The sequence below is a fragment of the Pan troglodytes genome, chromosome 13, assembly GCF_028858775.2.
Source record: "Pan troglodytes isolate AG18354 chromosome 13, NHGRI_mPanTro3-v2.0_pri, whole genome shotgun sequence".
In the NCBI taxonomy this organism is placed as follows: Eukaryota; Metazoa; Chordata; class Mammalia; order Primates; family Hominidae; genus Pan; species Pan troglodytes.
In genome coordinates this window covers 80,389,264-80,406,905 of record NC_072411.2, presented here as the reverse complement: position 1 = coordinate 80,406,905, position 17,642 = coordinate 80,389,264, and the positions used below count along the sequence as shown (strand labels likewise).

The following is a 17,642-nucleotide window of genomic DNA, read 5'->3' as shown; positions in this document are numbered from 1 at the left end:
CCAGGCATGCAGCATTGCAGAAACAAGTTTAAAAGTAAAGGCAAATAGATTATTGTGGAAGCAAGAAGAACACTTTTTAAAAGAGCAGAGGATTCATTCAGTAAAGTGCATTGGTAAATAACATATAAAGAGGATTTTTCCCTCAGCCATGGAAAATGTTAATGTAAGACAGCTAATGCCCAGATGTTTCTCAGAATAATCATTATAAGCATGTCTTCCTTTGCTCAGTTAGCAGATATTTATTGAGTACCTGCTCTGGGCTCACCAGAACTGTTTTAGTGCAGGAGACACAGTGGTTAAATCTCTGCCTTCATGAAATTTATGTTCTAGTGGGGCAGACACACAACAAATGAAATATAGGAAATATATATATATTTAAGACAGTGATAAGCATGAAGGAAAAAAAATGAGGAAAGAGGGATACAAAAGGTCAGAGGAGGCCAGGCGCAGTGGCTCACGCCTGTAGTCCCAGCACTTTGGGAGGCCGAGGCAGGCGAATCACTTGAAGTCAGGTGTTCGAGACCAACCTGGCCAACATGGTGAAACCTCATTTCTACTAAAAATATGAAAATTAGCCAGGCATGGTGGTGCATGCCTGTAATCCCAGCTACTCGGGAGGCTGAGGCAGGAGACTTGCTTGAACCCAGGAGGTGGAGATTGCAGTGAGGCAAGATTGCACCACTGCACTCCAGCCTGGGTGACAGAATGAGACTCTGTCTCAAAAATAAATAGAAAAACCCCAAAAGGTCAGAGGAAAGGAAGAAATGGCAACTCTAAATTGTAGATAGGACAGCCAGCATAGGCTTCCCTGGAGGTGACCTTTGAGTAAGGGTCTGAAGAGAGTGAAGGAGCTGAAGTTGTGGATCTCTGCGGGAAGTGCTTGGGCCAGGGTAGATGGCAAGTGCAGGGGCCCAATTTCCTTTGGCAGCTGCAGTGCAGGATATGCAGCTTGAGCCTAGCCTGCAGCTGCTGCTAGGATTCCCACATGTATAGTCAACTCACCAGGTGGGTTGCTAAGACTATGAGTGTGAAGGTGTGAGGAGCCTTCTGGGGAGACCTCACCACAAGGTGATACAGTTTGGATGTGTGTCCCCATCCAAGTCTCACACTGAAATCTAATCCCCAATGTTGGAGGTGGGGCCTGGTGGGAGGTGATTGGATCATGGGAATGGTTTTCTCTGGAATGGTTTAGCACCATCCCCTTTGGTACTGTCTTCCTGATCGTGAGTGAGTTCTTGCGTGATCTGGTAGTATAAAAGTGTGTAGCAACTCCCACCTTGCTCTCTTGCTCCTGCTCTGGTCATGTGAGGGCTGGTTTCCCCTTGGCCTTCTGCCATGGTTGTAAGTTTCCTGAAGCCAAGCAGATGCCAGCATCATGCTTCCTGTACAGCCTGCAGAACCGTGAGCCAATTAAACCTGTTTCCTTTATAAATTACCCAGTCTCAGGTATTTCCTTATGGCAATGTGAGAACTCTCTTATACATAAGGGAACTTAGAGACTTGGGCAGATGAGATTGTCCCAGAAATCGAGCCTTAGCTGAAGGGGAAAAGCAACTCTGAGAACATCATAATATCTGTCACTTGGGTTTATCTGCTGGCCTACCCCCTTCAAATACTTAAGGCCAAGTGTTGTGATAAAGGGAGAAGTTGCAAGTAAAAACAGTTATTTTATGAAAACCTGTGAGGTATGGGGCACATGGAATGGGGGTACAGTTCAGCTCTTTCCAGTGTGAGTTGTAGGAGAGAGTCACTCTCCTTGCTACAGCAAGGGACACAAGATATCTTTAGCAAATGGGCAACTCCAGAAATCATTCCTTTGGCTGTTGGAAGGCTCCAGAAGACAGGTGGCATGAGGCTGGAGAGACAGCAGGCATCAGATTATAACGGTCTTTGTTTTAATAGCTAAGGAGTTTAGAATATTATCCTAAGGACACTGGATACAGTGTCCTTAGGAATACAGACATGATCAGATTTGCCTTTTAGGAAGATTACTCAGGTTCTCCAGTGGAAAATGGATGGGAGGCAGCAAGATGGGAGACTGGAAAAGTTATGAGACTGATGGGGTGATCTAGGTGGGGAGCAGATGGGAACTGAATTGGAGCAGTGGCACTGAAGCTGCAGGAAGATGTACAAATCTGAGAGTATTTAGATGATGGAAGCTATAGAACCCGAGTGAATCAAGGTGGGTGGTAGTAAAGGGAAAGAAGGAGTGAAGGAAAATCTTCAGGCATTTGGTGTGAACAGCTGGGTAGAGGGGCACTTAGATAGGCGATATGAGAGGTATGGGCAGGCTGGGGTTTCTCCCCTGGCGGAGTGGTGGGGCTTGTTGATGAACTCTTTTGGGACGTGCTGAATTAGAGGTTCTGTGAGCACCAGGTGTCAGTGTCTAACAGGTAGCTGGTTATGCAGATCCCGAGCTGACTCTCTCTTGGACAGTTCTGTCCTTGAGTTTTAGACTTAAATATGCAAATGCCTGACAGGTAACTCCACTGAGAGGTCTGATAAACTCATGATGCCTCACAGTGAATGTCTCATCTCCCTGCGACCCTGCCCTCCACCTTCTTATCCCGCTCTCTGCCACCACATTCACTCCCCAACCCCTCACCTGTCCCAGGGTGGCACCACCATCTTGCTTGGACTCATGCAATAACCTGCTTCACATCCTCTTCATTTCGTATACCCAGTGTCCAGGGCAAGCAGTACCTGGGGTCCCAGCTGGGTGTGCCCCAGGGACTTGGAAATAGCTCTCAGAAAGGTAAGCTAGGAAGTCATCAGATGATAGGTAAGAACTCACATAATGCACGGTCAAATCTGACTGTAACCTGACTAAAGAAGGATGAAGGGGTCAGGTGCAGTGGCTCATGCCTGTAATCCCAGCACTTTGGGAGGCTGAGGCAGGCGGATCACCTGAGGTCGGGATTTCGAGACCAGCCTGACCAACATGGAGAAATCCTGTCTCTACTGAAAAAACAAAATTAGCAGGGCGTGGAGGTGCATGCCTGTAATCCCCACTACTTGGGAGGCTGAGGCAGGAGAATTGCTTGAACCCAGGAGGCAGAGGTTGTGGTGAGCCAAGATCGCGCCACTGCCCTCCAGCCCGGGCAACAAGAGCGAAACTCTGTCTCAAAACAAAAACAAACAAAAACAAAAACAACAACAACAAAAAAAGAAGGATGAAGGATGGGTCAGCTATGGGAGCTCAGCAAGGCAGAGTCAGAAAAGGAAATTTTGGTAGCATTATTGACAGCATGGTGGTCCCTGGGGGTGCAGGCAGACAGACACAAATACCAAGTCCTTGTGCCAGAGTATCCCTATGATGGAGGGTGAGTATGGAGCTCTAACATTCTGGCCCTGTAGCCTTAAGTTTACTCATGTCCCTTGCTCATCAGGCAATCTCTGACTAGAATTAGGCTTGCCATGCAGATTTGCCTACAGGAAAAGAGGCACTAATTAGCAAGGATGATTATTCTGTCCATCTGAGAGTATGTATCAGTTACCATCACAGATCATTAAATTAGCATTCCAGCCTGTGAATGGAAGTCGCTCTGAACCTGTTAATGCATGCCTTGGGATCTGACAGGCAGGTGCATGCCTTGGTATGCTGACAAATTCAGTATCTGATATAAGAATTCTATTTTACTTTTCTCCCATTATAAAAATGATATGTATTCACTATTGCTTTCTCTTTTCCACTTTGTCTTTGTTTCTAAAATCACTCATAATTTCAAACATCCAAAAACAACTACTACTAATTGTCAGGATGTTTCCTTCCAATCTGTTTTCTATGCATATGGAAATAATGTTTAGCAATGATTTCATTTCTTTTTTGTAAAAATGCAGTATAGATTTGCAATCCCAAATGACAAAATTCCTAATCAGCTTTGTGGAAAAGAGTTTTGGCTGCTTTTCTCATGCCAGAAAAAGTTGACTACACTGTAGCAAAAGAGCTAATTTCTGCAACCTGACCAAGGAAGAGGTTCCCAGTTTCCAAGACCTTGGCAAGAATCATAAGCATGAAGAGCAATCCAGTACAGCTTTTATGATAGTCAGCGGTTAACCTCCAAAAAGCATAATTACCCAACTAGCTATGTGCTACACATTATCCTTCCAAGCTTAAATTCATGTCCCTAGCGAAAATATCTAATATGTATGTGTCTGTGTATGCGCATGAACGGTGCTTTCCTAATTCTCTCATTCTTTCTATATTTATTAGCTAGTCTCCTTCTATAAACAGCTCTGTCATAAACTCTTTTGTTACCCTGAAATAGGAATCATAGAAGACACTCCAATAAATGTTGATTCTTTCCCTTAATTCATCAAATTTAAATTCTTGATGCTCAGAAACGTTAAGTGCTCAGTAATTGGGAACTCATAATAGTTTGCATGCTTTTAGCTTTGCTGCAATTTGGACATTTTACTATGATGTAAACAAAAAAACAAATGAAAGTAACCACCAAAAAGTTCCACAGTTTTATGTTCTTTAACTCAAACTCAGTCACAAGATGTTGAGGCCAACAAGTCAAGGAGGCATACATACCTCATTCTCTGACGAACTTGCAGAGAGGAGCACCTCTTGGGCATCAAAGAACTCAGAAACAGACTCTGACATGGAGAGGCGGCTCTCATTGGCTACTTGCTGTGATAAGGGGAGACTGACATGGATTTGCTCACCAGCCTGCAGAAGACAGAAGCATACAGTGTAATTGCTTTTCTCCCTGTTAGAATAGCTATTCCTTCAAATTAGCCAGATTTCTACTCTTTAATACTGTATGTTAAAAAGTGGCGGCCACAAGCAATTTTCACTTGCAATTCAGCAATGATCACTGTATAAGTTTCCTTCCAATGTGTCTAAAGACCCCAAAAGGAATAGTTGAAAGGTGTTGGTACTGTGCCTTGATTTTAAATCTTTGGTTGATTGATACTAAGTCAGGTTAAGCCGCTATGAATACCCTGATTGACTGTAGAGACAACTTCATTCTCTTATTCTTAGGTCTGTCATATTCTAACGGTACATTAAACATGAAGAAATATTTGTAGAAACTACTAGAGTTATGCTAAGAAAATCTATAAAACTAATTTTTGAGACAGACTATATACGTCACTTTCCAATTTGATCATGAATTTTAACCAATAAAACACATGACTGGAATATTGAATCTTATTTCAAATTACACTTTTATTCAATAAGTGATAAATAGTTTTCAAGGAAGCTATTTAAGTTTCAATAAAAAATGTAAGAGAAATGTATATATATATTCTAGTGCACATTTCAGGTTGAAAAGAAGATTCCAACTGAGATTATCAAATTATTTTTGAATGACAAATTTTAGAAATACTTCTAGATTCTGGGCAGTTGAGTGAATACAAGTGTTATCAGAGAACACAGGGCCCATGGAGGTGAATGGATTTAGGGTGGAAAACTTAAGTCAAAGACAAGTTGTCCTGGGATAACGTTTCCTAAGAGGTTAGAACCCTTGTACCTATAGATTTCTAGTAAAATGTATGTTTTTGGTACAAATATGACCTTAGTATCAGTTAAACCTCTCATCTTGTTACATATATCACCACTGTATATAAAGCTCTAACATTACTGTTAAAAAGTGTAAGTTCTCATGCTATAAAGTAATAATTTTATGGAGAGTCATAAACAGAATTATACACTTAAGTTTAGTTTAGCCCATATACTGAATGTTCTCCTATTCTCTTTTCTTCAATCTGAAAAATGGAATAATAATACCACCTAACAGAGCGTTGTTGAGAGTGTCAAATGAGATAACACATGCAAAGTCATTAACACAATACCTAGCACATAGTAAGCATTCACTTGACACATGTCAGCTATTAATTAGCAGCAGCAGCAGTAGTAGCTGTAGCAGCACCGTTAGTATTATCTTAACAAGGTCAGGTGACTTCTGTCCTTAGGGCTTTCAAAACAAACCTTAATAACATTTTTACTTGGCAACTTCTCAGCTATTTTTTTTTTTTTTTTTTGCAACATTTCACCGGCCATTTGATGCTAATGAACACTTCCAATGATGAATGAGACAGACATTGAAAATTAACAAGCTGGAGTAGATATATAAATCAAATATTCAGTGGCATCAGGTGAACATAGGAATAAATAAAAATAGACACTGATCACCAGGTATAAATGATGTCAAGCTCTTATATAACCTTTACTTCAAAGAACACTGAACTGTCAGTGACACAAATATTTATGGAGGGAACCTTATTAACTGTGAAAGAACTGGATATAAATAAACAAAAATATGCAGTAAATTTAGATGCTAAAAAATAGGTACTCTGCATCTATTTAAAATGAGTCTTACCTCATCAGGGCTAGGAATAATATTTACACTGACAACCTGATCACAAATAATAGACTCTGAATGTATTCTGTTCAACCGACTCCTTAGTTCAGCATTCTGGTTGAGTGCCTTAAAATAACAAAAACCACACATGTAATTTAAAATTAATAAGCAAGCATAAAACAGAACAAGTACACAGGTACAAGTTAGACAATAATGTCTGTGATGTTCTTAGCTCTAACTTTTGAAGCCATCATGAGCCAGACCCTACCAGCAAGGAGTAAATAAATGGCTCAAAATTAAGGTATTCATTTTTTATAAAACAAGATTGCAACTTTGCAGGTTGGTGGGCTGAAAGAGTTAATAGATTTCATAAAAGTGATTCATGAAATTTTCTTTCCTTTAGAGTGAGTCCCATTATACTCAAGCCCAGTCTACCACTACATATATATTACTTTTTGCAGCCTGTGATGAAAACTGTTGTTTTCATTGAAAATTCTTTCATGTTTTTGTTCTAGTTTCTATAGTTTGGGAGTTGTTTCAAAGCTGGGTAGTTATCTTAAAAATTAGTTAGAAATGGAATGAACTGGCTTTAGTTTATAGAATTATATTTTAGTGTGTTTAAAGAAAACATCTGTATTTTCATTTTCCAGGAGCACATAATTAATATATATGACAGTGCTGCAGAACTAACTTAAGTGCAAACAAAAAGGTGTCTTCACTCAACAGTGTAGACACTGACAACCATAACAAAGAACATAGCACTGAAAGTACCCCAGCTCTAAGTTCTCCTCATAACACTACCTCCAACATGCTTTAAGTTAGCATCAGTAAAACACTACTTGCTATAACACGGTTTAGTATGCGGAGCAACTGCATTTATTACAAGAAGAGAACAGCTTTACATAAGCATGGCATCCCTACAAGAACCCTGTTGACAAAGGTACAGTGAATCCTCTGGGAATGAACATCCCATTGATACACAGAAACATGTTCCATTTATAGACTACAGATGTAGCTAACTGGAATTATATCAAGCCTCAAGTTAAAGACCTGTGAGAAGACAAGGCCCAGAGAAAAGATAGTCTTCTTTTCCTTCCCATTAAGATCAGCGATTAGAAGATGTAAAGATATAAATGTCAGTGCCTAGTAAAGAGGGCATCTGCTTCAGGGAATGGGCATTCCGCTTCATTCAGAGCCAATGAATACAGTAAATCAATACATACACAAATATAATCTCATAATTACAACTCTGTACCTATTAAAACACCCAGGGTAAAAACAAAGTAGCTAAACTCTTCATTGCTTACTCCTTGAGCATGGAGCACAGAGCAGCCTCTTCTCTCCTCTCTCCATCCTGGTCCCCATGTCTTCCCTTCCCTCAACCCAGTTTTTGCTTTTTGAGGACAGAACTATCACTTGCAGCCTTTGGATTTTGTTTGAAGCTGTTAGAACCAGTTTGTAAAATATGTCAAATCATATACTTGATCTGGAGGGCTGTCACATTGATGGATTAAAGGTGGATACAGATTCTACAGTCATTACATTTGGAGATAGGAGGAAGTATGTCTCTGACGATCTGAGAAAACAGGAATGTTTTATGGGAAAAAAGGTGATAACATTCTTAGTAGATAAACCATGTGCCTCAAAGGAAGACTCCTAGTATCTTTTCATCCTGAAAAAGTGCTCAGGATCATTTTTCTTGGAGCAAAATCTCAAACACTTAGAATTAGAAAAAAACCCAGCAACGACACTGCATTACTCTTATCTATTGTGAGTACCATAGGCCTTTCTCCTATAAGTTAGGACCACAAAAGATGCTGATTTCTTCTTTGTTGCTTCTCTGCCTACAAGTAAATGCATAGTTGCCTTAGTTACTGAAACATTTGGAACCAGATATGCTTTGGTGTCATGTAAGTGGGAGGCCTCATGGTAAGCTATTTGATAGTTTTAATTGCAGAATCACAGTTTTGTTGTTGTTGTTTGTTTTGAGACAGACTCTTGCTCTGTCACCCAGGCTGGAGTGCAGTGGTGTGATCTCAGCTCACTGCAACCTCGGCCTCCTGGGCTCAAGTGATTCTCATGCCTCAGCCTCCTAAGTAGCTGGGATTACAGGTATGCACCACCACATCTGGCTAATTTTTGTATTTTTAGTAGAGATGAAGTTTTGCCATGTTCGCCAGGCTGGTCTCAAACTCCCGACCTCAAGTGATCCTCTGGCCTCAGCCTCCCAAAGTGCTGGGATTACAGGCAGGAGCTACCCTGCCCAGCCCAGAATCACAGTCTTGACCTGAGGGTTTCATACAAACCTCAAATAATGGTTCCTCCAAAGTAGCTATACCTTCTGTTGCCACTGTGAGAGTGTTAACAAAACAACCCCACAAAAACTCAAGGGCAAAGATAAGTAGTGGTTTTCTTCAGGGGTGGGAATGTTAAAGATAGGTTTGCCATTTATAAGAAAAGCTTGCTCTGGATATTTAAAAAAATTAAATTCTTATTTAAGCTCTCATCTTACCCCATGTTCATTAAATGTGATCATGCCTACAGGTATGTGTGATGGGCACACAAGATAACATCTAGCCATTAATATCAATAAGAAATGAACTCAGAGGTTTTTAAATTAAATATAATTTATTCTTTTTCTTAGATGTGATGTGAAAAATAAAAATTCTAGCCTGGGAGTCAGAAGATCAGGTTCTCTTGATCTCAGGGCTAAGTAGTCTTCACCAAGTTACTTAACCTTTCTGGGGTTGTATTAAATAAACATACAAATTTGATTGAAACGCTAAGTCAGAATCCTGCACAGTGCTTCTTGGTTATCATGATGAAGATCAACTAGTGTCCAGAATAGTGCAAAAATAATTCTGGGTTTGGGGATTTTCTGATGCTTAGATTATGGTTCATAGGAATTTCTATACTTTATGGGGCAAATCATCAATATTTGGCTCTCTGATAAGAGCATAATCAAGGTATTTTTACATTCTATGCAAAGTTACTTTGGCATTCATTGGGATGGTCTGGAGAGAGTTTTATCACCTGTGTCCTTACTTAACTCTCTTATTGTTGAAACCCTGTTCTCTCTTCCATTGATGGCAAAAAGAGTAGCATGGGAGCAAAAGAGATAAATCTCAGTTAAAGTATTTCTTATTAAGATGAAGGCTGGGTGTGGTGGCTCATGTCTGTAACCTCAGCACTTTGGGAGACCAAGGCAGATGGATCACTTGAGGTCAGGAGTTTGAGACCAGTCTGGCCAACATAGTGAAACCCCAACTCTACTAATAATACAAAAATTAGCTGGGTGAGGTGGCACACGCCTATAGTCCCAGCTACTCAGGAGGCTGAGGTAGGAGAATCACTTTAACTCTAGGTGGAGGCTGCACTGAGCCAAGACTGTGTCACTGCACTTCAGCCTGGGCAACACTGAGAGACTGTGTCTCAAAAAAAAAAAGGATTTTTTTATTAAGATGAAGAAAAATAGAAGTATTTTTATTTGTTAATTTTTTTCATTTAATTTTTTAATGTAAAATTTTTTCAAACTTCAAAACTATTTTTTTTTAATGATGGCAAATACTCAAAGCCAAAGATCTCCTGTAGTTTACCACTACTGGTAAAGAATTACACTTTCCTGCCAAAATATTAACATTGTGCCAAAAGAAAACAGTTCGGTTCCATTTTAAGTAGATAATGATGCATTTTGCTAGTTCTTATTTTAATCACTTTTAGAATTGAGACAAAAGTAGAAGACTCATCTCTGCTGCTATGATTTCAAGCCAGATGTTAAGCATGTTGAGTTCAAAGCTAAAAGTTTTAAAGACATCATTTTATTAATAATATCTATGCAGTGGTAGAAAAGAGTTGCTGTTACATAGCACAGGAAGCATGGAAATCAAGACTGTTCCCACTCTGGCAACCCCAGTGGTGAAAAGTGTAAGCCAGCAACTGAGCATGCAACAGCCCCTTTCTGCGCATCCTCCCCCTTTTGCCTTGATCGTACAGGCTGTTTTTAAAGTTAGCTACAACCAAGCGCCATGAGCTTTCTGGTGTAGTGCTCTCAGGTAGTGCTTAGGTCTACATTTATTATTTCCTGCCCTAAAAATTATTTTTATCTAATAATACCATGTTTCTATAATAATATCATTGAAACTTTGGGAGAAGTATTGTCAGGGAAGTGATGCTCTTCATGACAACAGAAAAGGGCCTAGAAGATGGCAGAAATAAAGTAGGGAATATACCCAAGAGGAGTGAGCAGTGGCATAAGCAAGGGAAAAGGAGGCAGAGGACCAGCCCCTGGAACCAGCCAATGAGCAAGAAGAGCTATGGAGACTTGTCAGCAATAACATCGCTATTAGTGGCATACAGGACCAAAGGCCTAACAGGGAGGAAGCACCTTGAAGCCAGGAACTGGGCACAGATTCTTCACGCAGCAGGTTTTATGCATATTCTCACCACTTGCTTTACTGAGCTCGGACTGCACTAAAAACTACAATGCATGCTCTTTTCCCCACACCTCATGTCCCTTATGCACATTTCAAGGCTAATATATCCAAGAAACACACAATTCCTTTCCAATGTGTAAAAGAAGTTACTGTCTTAAAGATTTGAGCCAGAATCAATTACCTAAATTGCCACCTCCTTAGCTACTAACTACCATTCATCAACCCTGGCAGGTAATTCCTAGGTGAAGATTTATCTTAGGCTGGGTGAGACTCTGGCATAAACATTTTCCTAAATGGAACTGTGGGTTCTGGGAGAAAAACATAGAAGCCTAATGGCTGGAGAAGGATATGAAACATATGGCAAGATGAAATCATCATAAATTTAAACACTTTAGATAAAAATAAAACTGGTTCAAAAGGAATGAGAAAATGAGCATAGAAACTGTCAAAGCTAGAGCTGTCAAAAACCAAATCCTGGGTCTCTCTTAAAAATCACTTGCTTTTTCAATTACAAAAATACCATTATAGTATATTTGGAAAATGCAAAATATAGACAAATTTTTAAAAAATGCATCTTACTACCCGACTGTTGGTAGCTTGGCCCATTTCTTTCTAGTTTTTTTTTTCCTCTGTATTTTTTAATATTGTTTAATGGGTGCACAGTTTACATACTGTATCTGCCCCTTATTCTTTGCACATAAGCAGTTATTTTGTTTCAAACTCTTCACACACATAATTTTAATAGTTGCATTAGCAAGTATTTCCTATATTGGACACTTATGCTGTTACTTATTTTTACTAGTATAAATAATACTGCCATGAATATGTGCATGATTGTTTTCTAAATTTCAGCATTAATAGACATATCAGCCATGGACCTACAGGGTAAAAGGGTAAAAACATTTTAAGGCTTTTAATAAATATTGCCAAATTATGTTCAAAATGACAACAATTTAAAGTTTAAAGAAGATGTGAAGGATTCTATAAAGAGTATCTTCACATACAACAAATTTGGCCAAGTCTCAGGGAACTATGAAATTAAGGAATAAACAAATACACTTGCAACTTTTATTTCATCACAGAATAATTATTTGGGTATGTGAAATGTTGTGGACAGGGAGAATGACAGATATGACTTGGATTTTACATTATGCTACTATATAGTATGTTAAGCAATTTTTTTGCTTCAATTCTATTTACATTTCGCTGATTCTAAGATGCACATTTCCCCCCACATTCACCGCCTCTGAAGCACCGTGTCAGTTCAATTGACAGTAGTGTTTTTTTTCCTTTTCTCAGTAATGCACAAAATGATGATGCATGTAACAATTGATGGCATCTTGATTTAATAAAATACAGTGATTCTAGCTGGAATAGATGGGTCATATTCCGTTATTCACATTTATATGAGCCCAACTCTCACTGCGTTTAACACAAGCTGTGCACAATTTCTGGGGCCAGGAATCAAACTAGTAACAGTGATAAAATGTAATGTATTCAAGATAGGCTCAAGATGAGTTGGATTTTTATTATTATGGTAATCTGGGGTGCTGAGGTTGCCTTAGTTTTATTACAGACTATTTCATTTTGGTGTTCAGGGTACTGCATTAAACAAGACATAAGCTGGGTGCAGTGGTTCATGCCTATAATCCCAGCACTTCGGGAGTCCGAGGTGGGAGGATTACTTGAGGCCAGGAGTTCGAGACCAGCCTGGGCAACATGGTGAAATCCCATCTCTATTAAAAACACAAAAAATTAGCCGGACGTGGTGGTGCATGCCTGTAATACCAGCTAGTTGGGAAGCTGTGGCAGGAGAATCACTTGAACCCAGGAGGCGGAGGTTGCAGTGAGCTGAGACTGTGTCACCGCACTCCAAACAGGGCAACAGAGCAAGACTCTGCCTCCAAAAAACAAACAAACAAAAAAAGATATGAAATTATAGCTGATGTCAAATAAAGTCATTTATAAGGGATAGATGCCACATAAAATGTCCTGTCTATAGGCTTGGGTCCAACATCCAGGCTCCCTCTCAAGTGTGAAAGTTTAAGTTTCATGGGGGTCAAATAATAGAATTATATATGCTTTTGTGTACATATAGATTCGGAAATAATATTACTTTATTTATTTTTATTTTTTTAAGACAGAGTCTCGCTCTGTCATCCAGGCTGGAGTGCAATGGTGCGATCTTGGCTCACTGCAACCTCTGCCTCCCAGGTTCAAGCAATTCTTCTGCCTCAGCCTCCCAAGTAGCTGGGATTACAGGCACCTGCCACCACGCCCAGCTAATTTTTTGTATTTTTAGTAGAGATGGGGTTTCACCATGTTGACCAGGCTGGTTGAAGTAACATTACTTTAGAAGAGCAATTCATTAGACTGTCCAGCCTTGCAAATTTTTGTTTGCTCAAGGCAGGTAACAATTTATGCTAAGCATGTTGTAAAAATGCTAATTTCAAGTATTTTATCTGCTATGTGCCTTCGAAAAAGACGATAAAATTTGCTGAGTCTGATATACTTAAAGCCTTGTTGAAATGCAGCACTTTAATCACTAGACATACATCAAATAGGACTTATGTCAAATAAAACATAGGCTTTAAAAGTTTTAGACTACTTAAATAAGTTTTTTATTTATTTTTTTTTGAGATGGAGTTTCACTCTCATTGCTCAGGCTGGAGTGCAATGGCACGATCTCAGCTCATTGCAACCTCCACCTCCTGGGTTCAAGTGATTCTCCTGCCTCAACCTCCCAAACAGCTGGGATTACAGGCGCCCGCCACCATGCCCAGCTAATTTTTGTATTTTCAGTAGAGATGGGGTTTCGCCTGTTGGCCAGGCTGGTCTCGAACTCCTGACCTCATGATCCACCCACCTCGGCCTCCCAAAGTGCTGGGATTATTTTGAGCCACCGCGCCCGGCCAGCCTGTCGTTTAAATGTTAATGTTCTCTATAGCAGCAGGAGCACCACTGACCCTTTTATTCTGACTGCACTGCAACTCGTCAACATCTATAACTGCCCTGATATGCAGGGGCATCCATCTTCCTCTCTAGCCTAGACCTGTCTTCTGAGCTCTAGACATAAATGTCTAATTGCCTGTAAAATGCCCCACAGACACCTCAATCTCCACAGAAATCCATCATCAAATACCTAAAGCAAACCAGCTCCTCTTGTAGTCCCACCTTGGGGACAATAACTTTCACATACCCAGTTATCCAAGCAAAAACCCTGGACTGTCTCGACTCTGTGTCCTTGTCCCTCTCTAACATTCCACTGATCTCCAAGCCATGCTGATTCTCCCTCCTGGGTGTCTTTGAAATGTATTCCCTCCTTCCACCAATGCTGGCATGGCACTTCCTCAGTTTAGAAATATCTCAAATGTACAAGCTATTCTCAAATTATCTCAAATACCATAAGAATCTGTCCAACTAGCCTTGCCTCCCAATTCCACCTACCCTCCATACTGTACCAGAGTAATCTTTCTAATATGCAGAAATATGCTGTAATAGTTCTAATTTCTGGCATTATCATTTACCAGTTAAAATTGTTAACTGATAGGATAAATCCAAAACCCTTTGTGGAGTCCCTGATGAGCTGGTTCTTGCCTACTTAATCAGCTACTCTTAAGAGTAATTCTTCCTTCTTCATCTCCTACTTCTTCCACTATGAACTACCTGCCATTCTCCAGACACCTCTCCAACAGCCTAACCATGAATAACAATTTGTTAGAAAGGAAAGAACTGTCAGTAAACTTAAATACCTTAAGCAAAGGCTGCTGTGGTTTCCAAAAGGGAATCCACACTCAGAGGTGGCGGGAATAGATGGCCAGTGGGGGTGCGACTACGCCGAGGGGAGGGCATGGACACACACGAGAATGTGAACATCACCAAAATGCTGGGATGACACACAACTGCAAGCACTGAATTATCTATTGGATAGGCTGTAACGGTCTATTTGAAACTTAATAGTTCCAAATTATTTTCACATCTTTTAAGGCTAAAATTGAGATTTTTTTGTAAAAATAAAAAATAAAAAATCCAACAAAAATCTATTGAGGCTCTAACTTTAGATGCAAATAAATATGTTTTGACAAGAGAGGGAAATATGTTAACCCCAAGGAAGCACAGTTGATCAAATTTTGCTTCATTTTACTTTTACCATGTTAGCATCAGACCCTTCCTTGTGAGCGGCTGCTGTCTACTCAGGCCAGGTTCAAGGTCTGATTCCTCCAAGAAGCCTGATCTGTGGCTCTGCTCTCAACTCAGGGATCTCCCATTCCTCTGAGTAACCAGAGCCCTGGAAATCTGCACCACCATGTACTGCTCTGAATGTACTACGGCGTGCTCCATTTCACTGTTTCCTGCTCATCTCATGAATCAGATCACGAGCTTGCTGGGAACATGGCTAGGGCTACTTTTACCTTGGTGTTCTGTACCTTGCACAATACCTAGCATATAGTCACCTGAATGGAATACAATGAATAAGGGAATGAACAAATGAATAACTGTTGTAAAATTTCTCTTCATAATTATTTCTAATCTCACCTGAAGCCCGACCCGAGATCTTTATTTACCATTCTCTGTTTCACCTACAAGCAAATAAAAGCAAGCAAGCAGGCAAGCAAGAAACAAATGCATTTTCTTATTTTTCTTAGTAAAGCTTGACTTCTAACTCTAAGCCTCCATCATTAAATACATCTGAAGGAATCATTGCAACACTTAGGGGGACAAGAATGTATTTTATATGTTTACAAGATGACATTTGAATGTTTACTTGACCACTATTTTGATCTTTCTGATTCACGATACTTTCAGAATAATGATTTGGATGACCAATTAACGTCAACTGAGTGTTCGACCGATCCATGACATGAGAAGGGTCCAGGGAAAGCCATTAAAATGTTCTTCTAAATAAAGCCCTCTGAAGACTGGCAGAATCGTAGCGGATTTTCACGCTCATGCTCCTGAGACCCCTGGCTTTGTACTGGAAGCAGCATATGCCCCTCAGCTGACAGTGTTTTATGGATAATGCAGAAAGTGTGGCCCATATAACAACATCCATGACATGAAACTTAACACTGAAAATACGCCGACAGTTCAGGGACATAAAACATGGTGACACGGTGTAAGTCTACTTTTTAGGGACTGAGGGAAACTGTTCAAGCAGGATCTGCTCCACGCGGAGAACCACTTACCCAGGATTTGCTTGCTCCTTCACTCTGATCCAAGGCACCAGGAAGTGAATAATATTTTATATAAACACCGAGTTCTCACAAAATCACATAACGACATTGAATTCTTAAAGGAGTTAAGTCAGTGCATTTATAGACTAAAGAAAATACTTACTTCTAAGGAACTACTCAGTTGAAAAAAGCATAAGCACAGCTCTAAAGGATTTTTATCAGAAATTTCAACTTTGATATAGATACATAGGGATTTGATTAGTATTAATAACATCAACTCTATAATATATATTGAAATATAAAAGTCTAGTTCAGGGAGCATAACTTAGGAAGAAAACCTCAAGAGTGCAAATCAGAAAAGAAAAAAATGAGTGATAGTAATCAGTAATTTTAAACAGATTAAGATGTAAGTGGGAAAAATATTAAGTGTGGAAGATCTAGTATATTTTTTTAAAATATTCACTATTGGACTGAATATATCCTGGAACACATTTCAGATGTATAGGTCAAATGAATGCATAATTCTTTTTTTAAAATGAGGGGCTACCTTATAAATGACCTTAGAGAAGCATTAAGTGTTCAATTGGCCAAAATTACCATTATACGCTTACAAGCAAGTTTGGTTTATTTTCACTCTTACCTTGAAATTTTGGGGAAGAAAAGTAGTAAAATCTAATACTGACACTGCAGTCTTTTGGGGGAAATTCTGCAAACTGTACTATCCCCATGACTAGCCACCTCCCTGCCAGCCCCCCATCTTTTGATCTTTCATCTTACAGGGTTGGGAGTGTGTCATGTACATGCAAACACACACTCTTTGCCTACCTGAGACAGTGACTGTCGGAGCCGTGCCATCTGCGTGCTGTGGCCTTTACTGTGATCCTGCTCGGAAACCATCTGCTTCAGCTTCTCCTTCTCTATAGCTATGCTATTAAATGCAGACTTCAAAAGAGAATGCACTGGGTGGGGAGAAAAGTGAGAAAAAACTGTCAGATATGTGCAGAACGAATACACAACATTATAAATTTCTCCAGACTTTCACTCACAAATAGGCATTTTTTGGAAAGGCTATGTAATGGCCTAATTAAAAATCAGCCTTCAAAAGGAATCTTTATCAGGATATCTATACTACATACAAATATTACAATGGCAATTGATCAGAGTGAAAAATTTGTTTTTTATACCAGACAGGCCAACAAAAATCTGGAAGTAGCATGTAAAATATCAAGATCAATGCAAAGTATCAATATTTAGAAATTAATTTATAATCCCTAGAAAGAATAGGGAACAAGTTTACTTGCCATATTTGATTATCATATTTGAGCAGTTCTGTGTAGCATAAAGTCTCACATAAATAATTTAGAACTATCCAAAAATATTCTCCAAAAGCATGCACCCAAAAAGAGCATTTTATGCATTCTGCCAACATAAAACAGGTGGCTGATCAAGAAGTTTTGACTGGTTCTCTTGGAGGTAGGAAATGATATGTCTTTAAGAACAGCACTTGCGTTGCTTTCTCAGACAGGAATATCTTGTTGTTAAAGTGCTTTGATTTAAAAGCAACAATAAAAACAACACCCCCTCCCCATTTCCTACATACCTAACAAATTAGCATTGGTAAAATCTGAGGCAGTCTTCAATCGTGAACTACAGAAAGGGTGACTTTCCAACATCTATTTTTATAATAACAGAGTTTCTATAATATGCAAAGTATTCTAAAATAG

The 17,642-nt window shown here is 39.5% G+C and overlaps 1 protein-coding gene across 22 annotated transcripts in view; it reads right to left on the bottom strand.

The window, feature by feature from the left end:
* OSBPL6 (oxysterol binding protein like 6) overlaps positions 1-17,642 on the bottom strand; it is a 203,047-nt gene that overhangs the window by 17,575 nt on the left and 167,830 nt on the right. For 9 of the 22 annotated variants that reach the window (XM_054679137.2, XM_054679143.2, XM_016950099.4 and 6 more), the window contains 3 exons: positions 16,744-16,877; positions 6,330-6,437; positions 4,538-4,675 (listed from right to left, as the gene is read on the bottom strand). In XM_054679137.2, coding sequence (XP_054535112.1) covers positions 4,538-4,675; positions 6,330-6,437; positions 16,744-16,877 — 380 coding nt within the window. Of the gene's footprint in view, positions 1-4,537; positions 4,676-6,329; positions 6,438-15,930; positions 15,955-16,743; positions 16,878-17,642 lie in introns of all 22 variants that reach the window. The other 13 variants (XM_063790596.1, XM_063790594.1, XM_063790595.1 and 10 more) reach the window with 2 other exon arrangements.